The 15561-nt window shown below is 36.8% G+C and overlaps 1 protein-coding gene across 10 annotated transcripts in view; it reads right to left on the reverse strand.

The window, feature by feature from the left end:
- Positions 1-1731: 1731 nt before the first annotated feature.
- Positions 1732-15561, reverse strand: part of Nin (ninein) — a 100323-nt gene continuing 86493 nt past the window's right edge. For 5 of the 10 annotated variants that reach the window (XM_027929644.2, XM_071607894.1, XM_071607890.1 and 2 more), the window contains 3 exons: positions 12218-12415; positions 8311-8424; positions 1732-5750 (listed from right to left, as the gene is read on the reverse strand). In XM_027929644.2, the coding sequence (XP_027785445.2) occupies positions 5541-5750; positions 8311-8424; positions 12218-12415 (522 nt within the window). In that variant the 3' untranslated portion in view covers positions 1732-5540. Of the gene's footprint in view, positions 5751-5777; positions 8215-8310; positions 8425-9919; positions 10442-12217; positions 12416-15561 lie in introns of those variants that run through there. The other 5 variants (XM_071607895.1, XM_027929646.2, XM_071607893.1 and 2 more) reach the window with 3 other exon arrangements.

Below are 15561 nucleotides of genomic sequence, written 5' to 3' on the forward strand. Positions count from 1 at the left end.
TGGGCAGGGCAGTGGAAACCACTGTGTTCCCTCCCTGTCCTGTCAGTAAGAGAAACCTGAGCGAGGTGCAGGGAGAGGGGTGGCAGGAACTATGTGGGTGTCTGCCTTCAGTCCTAGCACTGGTCTCAATGAACCAGACCTTGTTCTCAAGGGTGGTGCTTTCCATTCCCCTTTGCATCAAAATACCAGCCCTACATTGCAGGTCACCCAGATGGCTTAGGTCACCTAGATCAAGTTAGGTTCACAAAGCAGGCAATAGTCAAGCCAGTGTTGTGGAATGTCTATGAAGTCACAGAGATGGAATATGTGGGAGTTTCTGACCCCTACAACAGTCTAAACTCAGTAGCTTACTTTTCAAGATTACTCCGGGCCACTGACAGATGATGTGAGGTCCTTTTCCAAAGCAAGGCTATTGTGCAGTTTTCACGTTACTTATCTAAGTGGGCTGCCAGCCTGTGAGGATTGTGTAACTTTCTGGTTATCTAAAATTGCCAACATCTGCGTCAATGGAGTTTTCTGGAATTCTCTTTCACCCTTATCCCTGTGAAGAGGAGATTCCCCTCCCCTGGCTGTGGAGCAAGGTGGCAGATGCTGGGATATTTTGTTTCTTTCTATACTGTTATCCCAGATCTCTGAATCTTAGAAGGTTCTGGTCTCTTTTCTTGCTGACTTCGTGTTCTCCCATGGTCATTCACCTTGAAATGTAGCTACATACTTTTTAACTTTAGTTCTCCTTTGTGGAGGAGGAGATGAGTGCTAGGCACATCTATTTTACCACCTTGGATTGTCCCCTCTACTCCCAGGAATGTTTTATGTTTTTCTTAAGAGCACACTGTACATGAATCAACATCAATTAAATGTTCTTCCAGAAATAGGAGTTGATCCAAATGTTGCAGCACATTAACAGACAAACCTGGACGAGTCCTGAGTCCATTACTTAGCTAGCACTGTGGCTTTCAGGAAACTACAACTATGCTAAGCTTCAGTTTTCTCATCTGTAAAGTGAGGATCATAGTTCCTGCCTCATAAAAGCAGTGTAAGGTTGACATAAAATCTTTGAAAACAAAGCAAAGTTCCTAAAATGAGTCTAGTTTGGCTGACATTTTCATTTCACATCAGCAGTCAGCCTATTAATAATATGCCTTCAACATTTAAAAAAATTCTTTCTTGTAGTTGTAGATGGACAGCATACCTTTATTTTATTTGTTTATATTTATGTGGTGCTGAGGATTGAACCCTGTGCCTCACACTTTTGAGGCAAGTGCGCTGCCACCGAGCTACAGCCCCAGCCCCTCAGGTTAACTTTTGTATCTATAATTAAATCTATCTCATCACTCATGAGCAGCCAAATTAACAAAGTCCAAACCATCCACCCATAATGATGGAAAAGTGAAATAAAGCCACCTCTGAAACATCCAAAATCCCAAGTAGGCCCTGGCCTGAGGTCAAGTCAGAATTCTTCTGGGGAATATACACTACCACATTGTGAGGGACCCCAAACTGCCATCTCTTCTTGGACAGTAACAGAATCCCAATGCTCTAAATCACAAACACATCACTTGGGGATCACATTAAAACAAAGATTCTAGTTTAGCACATCTGGAGCAGGGCCTGAATTTTGGCATTTGTAGAAAGTGTTTAGTGTGATATTTTGATGCGTTCTTGCTCAAAACCAAGGATAAACACATTGAAACTGTTTATAAAAGTTCAGGGTAGATATAAAACAAGAAGTATATTTGTAAAATTATTTATTTACATTTTAAGCTCACATTAAAATCTTTGTAGGATAGAATGGCTAAGATGAAATATACAAAGCTGATATAAACACATACACTTATCTTTATTGGAAGAAAGTTCTATGGATTTTAGATGAATTCAGGTTTTCTTTTACAAAACCAGTGTTTTCTTAAACCACGCTGTGATAGTGTGTCTCCTCAATGAGAATAGATCGAATTTGTATCATTTAAAAAAGTTGAGAGACAAAAAGCTTTGACTTGTTGAATAGTTATCCATAAAAAATTATGCCATAAAACCAAAATTGTTTTACAGTGCTGAGATGTTTAAAGAGGTCCAAACAAGATATAATGAATATATTTTAAACATGAGTACTTTGGTTGTTAGGCTTTGACTTGGTTTGGGCATTACTTATATAATTACATTATTCAAATGAATCATTCATTACAGGTAATCCATTCAAAACATGACTTGCTTAATATTACAGTATTGCAAAGCACTTAGACTTGCCTTGATTTGGAATACCTTCAAAGATGTTGACAATAGCTGAATGTTTCCTTTTCTTCATTTAACAAAATAAAAAGAGAAATCACAAATTCATTTTCCATGTGTTAAAAAGCCTAAATCTGTCACAAAACCTTATTCATTTCATTAAAATTTTTCCCCTCAAAACAATACCTGTTCTAGGTACTGGTGCATTATTAAAATACTAGACCCGTAAGATCTCTTTCTATGCCTCAAAAGCCTATTATTTCATGATCTATTTATGTAAAATGCACTGATGAATATATCAATAGTACACTGATACTTAAGGGATGGATTCATATTTAAAACAACTTTCAAAGCCTAGATTTAGTAAGAGTCTTAGAAAAATAAATAAAACAAAATGCTGTGGTTGGTTCTACCCCTCTCCTCCACTTTTCTTCCTTCATGGATCTGAGCTTGGATTCAAACTTTTAAATAGTAGAAGAAAGCAAAATAGGATAATAAAGGCTTTACTGCCCACAGTTTCCTTTTCTTATGTAATGTATTATCCCCAAGGTAAACTTGATTTTTCTTTAAAATGAAGATCTAGTCTTGTAAGACTATTTTAAATAACTGTACTTAGATAAAAATAAAGTTTAAAAACCAGTGCTTTTAATAAAAAAGCAGCTGAATGTCTATAAAATACATAACTTGTGATTATGAAGAGTGCCATTAAGAAGTCTAAAAGCAGATGGGCACAGTTGGTAACATCTGTAATGGCTTGAGAGGCAAGGAGGATCACACGTTTGAGGCCAGCCTCAGTAACTTAGCAAGACCCTAAGCAACTCAGTGAGACTCTTCTAAAAATAAAAAAAGCTGTGCATTAGCTGAGTAGTGAAGTGCCCCCTGGCTTAAATCCCAAGTTCCAAATAACAACAACAACAAATCTGTAAACAAAAGCTAAACATAATTTGAAGTTTACATTTAATCTCTTTGAAATTCTGTTTAAACTCTAAGTTATATCATAAATGATCTCTTAAAACTCCCACTCTAAACTTTCTCAAAAATAAACTGTCACAAAAATGTATAAATTTAAGGTATCCCTGATGTTTCTTATATTCATCTTTTTTCCAATTTTGTGGTGGAAAAGCAGGAAATTAAGTTCCGATATGTGGCTAAATTTACTTGCATCTGATTTTGGATTAAGTATTATTTTGTATTTGTATTTTGGATAAAGGGATTCTATGTGCAGTCTAAAACTTTCCCCAAAGCCATATTTACATTAATCATACAACATTTTATATACACATAATACAAATTCATAGGAAACAAATTAACCTACACTTTTCATAATGTAAAAAATAAAAATAAAAAATACAAATGTGACCATATGCTAAGTTGACTGAGAAATATGCGTGGTGTCTGGTTCCAGTGGTTCCTTGGGTAACTTGAAGCATGTCACATAAACACACTACAGATGCTTAGTTTATTGTTGACCTCAGCCTAGGCCAAACCACAGTTTTAAGTGAAAAGTTTTCTGTTAAAGCTAGTGCCATACAAGTACTTGAGTTTGCTGAGAATATCTGCACAGGACAGAAAAGATTTAGGGAAGGCATGATAGTAGATGGCAAATGTTTGGAAGCATATTATAGGGAAGGATTAAAATTCTTTTTCCAGGGGGAAATCAGAGCTTTCCAATAAGAGCTATGCAAATCCTGAAAGTTCTGCTTCACCAGTGTGGACTCCTAGTCCCGTGAGTAGCAGTGCCTTTTCAAGGGCCTGGTAGTGAGGACTCCTGGACTGACAAGTGGTTAGCCTGTTAGGATCTCTGAAGTTCCTTGATGGAAATTATTTTGTTGAGATTGATTTTCTGGCATTATATGACTTCTTAGGCAGCTGGCTTTATCTTGTGTTTCTGCCTATAAAGCAGTGTTTGATTTCTGTTATACTCTTTATAAATAGAAAGAACCTCCTGAAATAGATCAAAGTAAAAATTTCTGATCTCATTACTCTCCCATGAAGACAAGTAGGTGGCTGTGATGAGCTTTGGTAGCATTCTGCACCTTGTAAGTCTTCCGCCATCCACTGGAGGAAGTAGGTTAGAAGCAAAGAATTAAACTGGAGGTGGTGGGGGTGTTATCCAGTTTAAAATGTTTACTGTTCCATGATTCCTGATCTTGAGAAAGAATGGGAAGTCCTGATGACATTCCTTTGCTTCAGATGGCATGCCAGTACTTACCACAGTAAGGAATTCTTAGGATCAGATTTGAGGTATAGCAGAGTAAGAAGCATGGACAATTTTGACCTATATTTAACAAACAATAACAACTCTCCTATAAGTTGGAAAAAGTTTTTAACTCTAAAATCAAGGCCTTTTTCAAACACTTAAATGCACTAAAATGTACATGAAAACCCTATGGCTGGAAATATATAAGACAAATAAATAAGGTCACATGGTTTATACATCTCAAATTCTTAGAGAGGCCTGGCAGTAGTTCAGGAAGACAGTTTAAAGAAATGTTCCCTGAGTTCTTGAGGCAACCTCACAGATAAGTCCATGACCTCCAAGACTTTTGAGATAGGAAAACTCACATGGACCGCATATCCCTTCTCCAAGAGTGAGTGTGTAGTCCAAAGTGGTTTGTTCAGTGCTTTTCCTACAGTTCAAATGCTTTAAGAATGTGGCTTTATCCATTTTTTAGAAAATGAGGGACCAAATGAAACTTCTAAGAGGAGGAAGAAAAAGACTGTTTAAAGAAAAGTAAAGCTTCATCATTAGTTAAGAGTGCAGTTGAGTAAATCAGTTCTAAACCTCTCACATAGCAAGAGTAGTAATAGTAAGTGGAAGAAGGTAGAGCTCTATGGACTTGGGTTTTTCTGGTCTCAATTACTGAGCCCAGCCCTCCTATCAAAGAACCAAAACTATTAAAAGCAGAATGATTTTTCAGTATTTAAATGTGCAATACCTAAATTTGTTTTTAAATAAAGTCCCTAATAACCATTTTAGTAAGGTCTCAAACTTAAATATATGGAATTTATATGTATACATATTGGCATACAATGGCGCTTTAAAAACACATTGAAAACTGGGATTTAAAGTTTCTTAAATTGTTTTCATATATTAATTTTCTTGGTACCTACTAGAATACTTAAAAAATAAATTATTTGTAAGTGTTAAATTTTAACAGTCAAATTGTTACAATGAATAGACTCCAAAATTTAGGTTGGCTTAATTTTAAGCCATTGAAAGTTTTTTTTTTTTTTAACAGGGTTAAGATACTACTGAAATGTTCCTTCTCTTTCAGTAAAGTGCACAAAAATGAGTGCATCCTTTGGTGTGGCTATGACCTCAAGGGAGGCATAGAAGTCAATGGTGCTGGTGTCAGGTTCCTGACTATATTACTGAGGCTAGCAATCTTCTCTTCTAGGAGGTAATTTTTCTTCTCTGCTGTTTTCTGTCGCTGTTCGGTCATTTCCAGAGCTTTCAGCAACTGGGCATTTTCAACATACAAATCCTTCACCATTGCATCGGCTTTAGTATTCTTGCAGAGCTAGAAACAGAACCAGAAACACTGTGACTCCATTTCTGTAATTAATCTTTTAAATTTAAGGAAAGATATCAGGATAGATGCATTATAAAGGCAAATCATGCCTACCAGTTACATTCTTATCTTTTACAGTACAGCTTTAACATCAGATTCAGCATCAGGGAAACAAGAACAAACCCACTTTTTCCAAGCTCTTTGCATGTTTGTAGAAGTTACTAATATTTTTTTTTAAGAATTTTAATATTTATTTTTTAGTTTTCGGCAGACACAACATCTTTGTTTGTATGTGGTGCTGAGGATGGAACCCGGGCCGCACGAATGCCAAGCGAGCGCACTACCACTTGAGCCACATCCCCAGCCCAGAAGTTACTAATAGAAAGAATAGATTGCTGTTTGAAGACTCCAAAATGAAAGACTTTATTTCCCACCTAATTAAACTAGATGTATTCCTTTATTTTTTTAAAACATCACAAATATTTTTGTAACTTTAATTTTTGAGGTGTAAGGAGTGAATTGTATTAAACTCCATTCTTAACAGTAGAGCCTGAAGCTTTCCATTCGTAACTACAACCTATTATTCATTTCAAAAATGAGCTCACAAATTACAACAAAGAGATGAGATGTGAGCAGTTGTTTTTCGTCAGCTTCTCCCTTTTTGCATGGGGCCTTGCCTAGAAGGTATATACTAATCCTTATGGTTAGAACATATCATATAGGTTGGCGTGGGAAAACTTTTTAGCAGACATGGAATACTTTTATTCTTGCTCCTTTAATATCTTCAATCTCCTTTCCCATGTTAACTCTTCACTCGACTCCCAATTTCAAGCAGGGCATCTTAAAGAATAAATGTTTAAGGGAATAAAGACCAACTACAAAGTGGCTAAATTATTAGCATTTCAAAGGTCAATGATAATTTAGATGACTGGCAGGTATAACATACTAGCATTTTAGAACCTACTCTCTTTTGAAATACCACCTGTCTTGTTTCCTTTTTCCCTCCCTTCTTTCACTTAGGAAACAATACAATGGTTCCTCATGACCTACAGAATAAAATTCCCTTTTGGGATACCAAGCAAGGCCCTCTCTTTCGGTCCTTTCCCGTCTTTTCTCCCAGGACAGTAGGAACTGGCAATATCCATGTATCTAATAGATATCCACACCCCACATGGTGACCTAACTTCATGATGCTCTCATAGCCTAGAATGCCCTTCCCACAGTTATTCACTTGTTCAAATCTCACTCAACCCTCAAGATTTTATTTAAGAGACCTTCAGGAAGCTTTCTTTAAATCTCTGGGTTTTATCAAGTGTCTCTTCTCTGTGTGCCATTTATTGAAACAGGGCTGACCCTATTTTATATATTTTTGAACCTATCATTTGGTGGAATGCTTGGTACCTTGTAGGTGTGATAGAATTCACCTTCTATATGGGCAGGGATGTAATTTTGTTCACTGCTGCATCTCTAGTGCCCCATATAGGACATGGCCCAAAGTAACTATGTGTTGAACAAATGAGTACTTAAAGGATTGAATGGGAAAATGCTCACTGATAGGACTTTCTCTTTCTCCTGTTCATTAAGATATAGGGCAAGGAACATTCCTGTCTACACCTATTTCCAGACCCTCTCTTGGGGTTATCATTCTCAGGTTTTATTTATCTAGAAAAACAAGTTGGGCAATTTCCCCTGCCCCAGTCTGTCTCAATCTTGGTTTCCAGAGAAGCTGATAATACTTTCCTAGGAGGTGGTTCTCTTTGCATAGCTTTTTTTCTTGGGGAGGAATTTTGGGGATTGAACTCAGGGGCACTCGACCACTGAACCACATCCCCAGCCCCATTTTGTATTTTATTTAGAGACATGGTCTCATTGAGTTGCTAAGTGCCTCGCTTTTACTGAGGTTGGCTTTGAACTCCTGATCCTCCTGCCTCAGCCTCCCAAGTTGCTGGGATTATAGGCGTTTGCCACGAGTTCCTAGCTCCCTCCTTGCCTCCTTGTGTAGCTCTTTGGAAGATGCACAACTAACCTCTAACCACTGAAGTCACTTCTGCCACCAGCAGGTGGAAAGGATATGGCTTCTTAGTGGTCTGGCATTTGGGGTCCAGACTTTATACAAGGCACATCCTTTTAGGGCAATGAGATACTTTTTGAGCTTGCCATAGCTGTTGGAAACAGGAAAGCTAACTCTCCAGTCATTATCCACCAATATCATTTTTCTGTTTTGTTTAAATGGCATATTGCTTATGTTGGACAGAAAAAGATCTGTTAAGTATTCATTTTGAGCCACTGAACCTCATCAGGAATGCTTCAGATCCATGTTAACCACTGTTAGCAGATATTTATTTTTTAAACTTGGGGTGGACAAACATATACCTAGAAGAGTTTTGGAAAAATATAGAATATAGAATTTACCTTTTGTGGGCATGTGAGGGTGAGTGAATCCTAAGTTCTTCTAGACATCTATAGAATTTGCCTTTATTAGACAACACAAGTTAGCAAGTTAATGGCAAGAAAGGAATGTTAAAACTGGAATGTGGGGTGGGTGGAAGATGTGTCTGGGGAGGCTCACTTGTTCTTTGAGCTGATTCACTTTCTCTTGAAGAAGCCTTTTCACCAGTTTCAGTTTCTGTTCAACTTCTATCATTCGTTCCTCCATGACAGTTACCAGCTGTTCCTGGCTTCCCTGAAGGGAAGAAAAAAAGTATATCATCATTTGAAAATCATGCTACATCTAAAACACTAGTTGTTTATTCTCCCCACAAGATGCCTAGAGGAAGTACAGCCAATGTTTCGCCTTTTAAACAGGAAGGATGGATTTCTGATGAAATGGGGGAGTTCTGAGCACTGCATTGATTGCACATGTCAGAAAAGTAGTCCTATCAGAGAAAGAATCAAAGAGAAAACAAAGAATCTTACCTGTGGTATACCATTGTCCCCTGATAAAAAGAAAAATTCTTAAAACCCATAGTTGAATATCTGTGTGCACTTCATATATAGTAAAATGGGTATCCAAAGTAAATTAAAAGAGGGTGATCAACTCCCATCCTGATTTGGGTATTTATAATACTGTGGGTCTCTCGACAACAAAACAAACACTGAGTTTATTCAGGGTTGCTTAATGTTTCCATTCAGCTTGCAACACACGTCTGTTTTTCTTCAGAAATAACTGATTACTTTTTTGAGGGTGTTAGGGTTTTTTTCTTCATAGTAATCATATCTTCCTGCCAGTTTTTCTAGTCATCTGTTGACTTGTCAATGTGAAGCAAACATCTGGATTGGAGGATGGATTTATCATCAGAGTAAATTGAAAATTAAGAAGCCTCTCTCCACAGACAACTCCTAGATAAAGCCACTGGGCAGGAAGGGGCCCTAACTTTCTCCCTCTCCTCACACAACAGGGCTAGGTGTGTGGGTTTCTGGAAGCAGAGTGATGTAAACAGAGATTAGAGTCTGACTGATTGTCCCTCTCCTCAGCTGGCCTCCAACCCCTCAAAATTTCCAGAGAAAGAAGTTCACATTTCAAAAGGTGCTTCAAATCTTGTAGTTCAGGTGTTAATGGCTGATGGAACTTAAATATTCCTTTTTTTAAAAATTATTTTTTAAAGTATTGGGGATTGAACCTAGGGGTGCTGTACCACTGAGCTACATCCCCAACCCTTTATATTTTCTTTTGAGACAGGACCTCCCTAAGTTGCCCAGGTTGTCCTTGAACTTTCCACCTCCTGCTTCAGCCAGTTGCTGGGATTACAAGGGTGTGCCACGCCACACTGGCTGCTCTTAAATATTCTTAAAAAGGCATACTTTAAAAAGTACTCAGAATGACCAAATGTGTTAAAGCCAAAGTTTGCTTGGATATTAAATAATTAGCATTTAATTATAAAAGAAATAATTAACTCATGTGACTAATTTGAAGATAAAAGTTGTAGGAGGCAAAAGTCTAATGCAAAAAACTGAATTTCAATAAATTGGGCCTTGAACATCTAGGCCCAACAACAACTTTTAAAAAGTTCTATTTATTTTAAAAGACATATGGCTTTTTAAAGTTCAAATACAAATAAAAATGTTTGATTTCCACTTGCATAAAAAAAATCAAAATATAAAACCACAGTTACAGAAAATTCATAGTATACAGAGTACAGCAAAAGAGTGGGGGAAAAGAGGAAAAACAAAGGCAGGCATATATTTAAAATTTATTTTATTGTTTCATCAAAAATTTCCTTTTTTCTGGCAAAAAGTATTATACATCTTATACAAAACAGTATAAATAACCCTGATTCTCTTCAAATTCCATATATAAAAGTAGAACCTTTTGTTAAAAATAATTACAACTTATGGAATGAGAAAATATATAGAATACATCCTTTCAAGAATCTTAAATCCACACTCTTTAAATGGTATAAATAAAATGATTTGTAACAAGCAGAAATTTGTGAATTTGATTCACAAGATCTGTCATTTCTACATAAATAAATAATACTGCAAAGGCTTAATAGTAAAAATCATAATAGAATAATTTTAAAGAGCACTTATTTCATGTCTCAGCTTATGCCTCTGTTAGTGTGGTTTATGTGTGTGTGTGGGTGTGTGCATTTGAGAGTCTGCCATAGTAACAAATGCCATCAATAGCAGCCCAGTTTTCACAGGTGCCCAATCCTTCTGTAGGAATCTGCATGCACTGCTCGCTGCTCCGGTAGCAAGGCCTAGAGAAAGAAGGCAAGTGGTATACTTCACCCTGATGTCAAGATTATGTATTTTTAGGGAGTCTAAATTCACACATTTATGATGCAATTTTTCAAAGCACACACATTAACACTACACTACATTACACACGCAAGCAAAGCAACACAAAGGCAGAAGACATTACATCACTCCACACAGACAACGTGCAGATTCCAATAATATTTTGTATTCTTAGAATTAGTGTCAGCTGGGCAATCAGGAATGGGAGAGTCTGAAGTGGTGATCTAGTCGGAGTAAGCACCCTTTGCTCTGGCTGGGTTTGTCTTTTTTTTTGTATGAAAATTTTAAGTTTTGGTCTAATCCTGAAGCAAATGGAGTAAAAGGATGTTTTTAATTCTTAAATACGGGTGGGTGGGTGGGTTGGGAAGAGCATGCTTTGAAAATAGTGTTTATGGGAAGTCAATGAATAGAATCTTAGTCAAATCATTTAGTTTAGACAGTCCATTAGAAACGGAAGTTAAGGTTGTATGGTCAATGATATAATGAAGAGTTGAAGCATTGACCATTGCAATTTTAATTTGCAAATTTAATTTTAATACTGGGAAGTTGAAAGCACAAACTTCAAAGTTTTGTTAGGAAGAATAGATAGCAGGAGTACCAAAAAAAAAAAAAAAAAAAAAATACTAACAAAGCCCAGATATATACTAGTAGTAGAGAAAAACAACTGTTCCTATGGATAATTACAGTGCTCACGTAACTTTGCCAAGCTACTCTGAAGGGATTAAGAAAGAGTTGGGGGGGCTGGGGATGTGGCTCAAGTGGTAGCGCGCTCGCCTGGCATGCGTGCGGCCCGGGTTCAATCCTCAACACCACATACAAACAAAAGATGTTGTGTCCGCCGAAAACTAAAAAATAAATATTAAAAAATTCTCTCTCTCTCTCTCTTAAAAAAAAAAAAAAGAAAAAGAAAGAGTTGGGAAATTCCTTATCAAACGTTGTTGGAGAGGTAAGGTGTATAGAAACAGAAGTGCATCTAAAGCAGAAGGAATTTAGAATTCCACAAAAAAGTATTTGTTCTTTTTATTCCTAATTATGAATTAACTACATGGGCAAGACCAAAGAGTTATGAACTTCTGAAAAAGGATGATTATGAATGAAGCACCAAAGAGAAATAACTGTTTGAAAACTTAGGTAATATAAGATGGTATTTGGTAGTGACCCAGAATAAGGCTAATTCAAAGCCAATGGGAAGATCTTTATTTTCCTAAAAATCATTTTTCAAACTAGATTATAAAACAATTGAGCTTAATGATCATATCCACTAAGAAATATGTCACCAACTACACTTTCTTCTACCTTAATTGTGAAACACTCCACCTGTAAATTCCATGGATGTTGGTGGGCCCCACCCGTCTGGTGCAGTTAAGGATGTTTTGTTCCTAATGTAAATCCTAGAGCTGCACTTGTATTTTGTAGTATTTTTGACATGAGATGAGAATGATGGCCAATTGTACACTATGCTCAAGTGATTCTGATGCTTTGTCTTCTACTACAAGTGTGCAAAGGAGACCCAGAACATCTTAGAAGTGAAGAGCTGGAAAGTAGTGCTGCAAAAACAAAACAAAAACCAGCACTGCAGAACTCTGGATTTGTGATACAGGGAAGTTGTCACTCTCTAAGAGTAGATTTAGGTTTGTTGTCCCCACATTTGAATTGGTTTTATTTGAACTTTCAAATAAAAGTAAAATTAATTAGGCAATCTGAATTTATTACTAGAGGAAAAAAACGCTTCATACCTGTGGTGTGTTGGTTTCGGAGGTCCTGTTGTCAAGTTCCTCCTGTAGGTGCTCATTTCTCCTTTCTGCCTGTAGTAGCTGGTGTTGAAGCTGCAGAAAGTGCTCCCTGGGCACCATCGGACAGGCTTGCTGCTGGAGCAGCTGCAGATCCCAGTGAGGGGATGAGCTAAGCATCACAGTGGACTTCAGGTGCTGCATCTGAAGGACAAGGGCAAAAGCCTAGTCAGCAGCAGTGCCTTCTGTCACAGAGCTGCCCTTGAATGTGTCAAGCAATAGTGAAGCCTATAAATTTGCTAATGGCCCCACACCCACCCATAGCTTGGAAACAGGACAGCACATGAGCCCGAGAGAGATGTAAATGAGAAGAGCCATTTTGCTTAGGACATAATATAATCAAGAGCAGGCTTTCTCAAGATTATTAGACTTTAAAAAACAGCACTTCCTCATCTTGAGTGACTGTGGGAGTCTGGGGCACAATATATAGTATATCTGAATTCCATCTCATTTTTTCTTATGCTAGAATGTTTGATAACCCTCCTTTAAAAAAAAAAAAAAAACTGAAGTTAGACTAGGGAAATAAGGGGAGTAAGTGATTATGTTTTAGGCTTGTGCTACTTTACTTACCATTCGTAAAGATTCTTATTTTCCAAACCCAAGTAAACAAATTTTTAAAGAATCTTTTCCTGAACTTAAAATTATTTTAACCCATCATTGGTTTATCAATAGATAGTGAAACCCTTTAATAGCACAAGACAGGCAATTCTGGGGTATAAGGCCATATCCTAGAACATCTGGGAACTGGAGGACAAGACAATGAGGAAATGGTATGTCAACATGAGAATCAAATTTAGGGAAAGAAAAAGGGGGAGACTGCATTTTGGCCAATGGAGCACGCCACCTCACATCTGTCAACACACGCAACAGACACAGGGCTCAAGGGAAGGCATGCAACAGCATGAGAAGAAGCACCTCCAGGCTTGAGTGGGGGAAAAAGAACTTCTAAAACTCAAACACAATTAAATGCTATGATGAAACTTCAGAGCCACTATCCATTTCTTTAAATTTCTGAGGTGCACCATTACCCATTTTGAAATACTTCTAGTTGATTCAGAAAAGCTACCACTTTATTTTTATGAATAAAAAATATGGAGAACTATGATCCCATGATTTTATACCCGTGGGATAATTTTCTTCATATAATGCTTTTAATACTGATGAAAATCCTAATGTAAATGCAGAAACGTATTCTAGAGTTAAAACAAAATAAAAATGAATACTGGCTCTTACCAGAAGTATTTATTCACTGGTATAGTCATCAGAAATGATTACAAGAACAAAGAGTTTAATGAGATGGCCCCATGCTATGAAAATTCATTGAAAGAGAATGTTCTACCTTCACACACTATCTCAGGCAGAGCACTGCACCCTTCTCTGCCACTTCCAACCACTGAGTTCTAGATACAGGTTAGCCATAGACAAAAACAAACAAAAGAAAATCACAGGAGTTAGAAAAAGAGGAAGAAAAGTAAGAGTTATAAAAGAGAAGGAACAGTATCATTTGGTTATGTTATATTCATGAATAAGAGCATATGAAGAGCTAACATTTACATTTTTCTATACATAAATTTAATAAACATTAAAATGTCTTAATAGCTTTACTTTTGCAACTGCATCCTCATTGTTATAATTTGGTTGATTTTGTGTGTGTGTGAGAGAGAGAGAGGAGAGAGAGACCATGGGGTACTCATCCCACTATAATTACTTAAAAAATTCCAGGTCTAGTATGGAATGGATCTGATGTTAAAACCCTTGCCACTGGAGATGCAGAATTTATTTATTAAATATTTTTTTTAGTTGTCAATGGAACTATATTTTATTTATTTATATGCGGTGCTGAGAATTGAACCCAGTGCCTTGCACATGCTAGGCAGGCACTTTACCACTGAGCCACCACTCCAGCCCTAGAATTTAAACTAAAACATTATGTTTCACTGTCTAAGTTGTTGGCTCTTACAGTGGCGTATAGCACACTTGAGAACTGCTGAGATGGTCTGTACCACCTCCCTCTTCTTTTTTCAATGTTCAAACTGAATTGTTTATTGAATGCTGCCTCATCTAGTTAAATCCCTGGAGTGGAAGTCAAATTCTAGCCCTAATTTGACTAGAATTAGTCTAGAATCTCCTACTCTGGTAATTTGCACACTTTCATTACACTGGAGTAGGATATGTATTGGATTACATCAGAGACTTTCCAACTTATATATAGAGAGGAAGAGAGGCTTCCCCTCAAGGGAACTTGTACATCAGATCAGATCAGAACTGCCTAGAAAGCTTTACTCAAATTCCCTGAAACCACAGATGTATCTCTGATGTAGACACATCTCTTTGTCTGCTCACCACCCCTAACCTCACCAGGTGAGAATCTCTGCCAGAGAGGAAGGACTACACAGATCCCTCAGGTAAGCTTAAAAAAAAAAAAGATGATGTGAAAGCCATGGCACATCTCCAAACTCGCTTAATGTATAAATACTGTACTCTAATAATCCAATTTATAAGGCCAGAAGTGGGAATGGTTAACGCTTAATGGTTATTCTGTTTAGAGTGATAAAAAGGTTTTGGAAATGGTTGTATAACATTGTGAATGTAATTAATGCCATTGAATTTTAAACTTAAAATTGGTTAAAACAGCAAATTTTATGTTATGTATTTACCACAGTTTAAAAAATTAATAAGGTAATATACCCCAAACCATTTAACTGTTTACTTTAAACATGTGAACACCATATGTGAATTTATAGCTCAACAGAGTTGTTAAAAAATCCAATCTGTATAAATCTAGAGTTAACAGTTCTTATTTCCTAATGGAAGTTTCATTAGAAGAGTGTACGAAATGTTCTCTTTAGTGTTTGAATAGAACATTCATGCTTTTTCCTTATTCAGTTCCAGTGCCAAGAATACTCAATTTTCCTTATTTACTAGCAAATATTTACTACTGATCAAGGGAAAAAATGATAGGAAATTGCTTATGATGGCTAATAATATAAAGTGGGACTGAGAGATAAGGGGGCTTCCCAGGCTTGGGGAACAGGCGGAGAATCAGCCTCTTGGCAGAGCATTTGGAAAACATCCAAAGGTGTAATCACCATAGTAAGTATACCCTGTTACTTTTGAGTTAATTACCAGACACATTGGGCTTAGCTTCAGATATCTTATTCATTGGAATATATAATTATTTTGTCAGAAAAAAATACCTACATCTAAGTGTAGCCTGCAACTCAAGATTCTGAGTGCATTTATTATATGCTGTCAGAATACATGGTTTGGGTTTCACTATTTATAATTTC

Source organism: Marmota flaviventris, chromosome 2 (assembly GCF_047511675.1).
Source record: "Marmota flaviventris isolate mMarFla1 chromosome 2, mMarFla1.hap1, whole genome shotgun sequence".
Classification (NCBI taxonomy): Eukaryota; Metazoa; Chordata; class Mammalia; order Rodentia; family Sciuridae; genus Marmota; species Marmota flaviventris.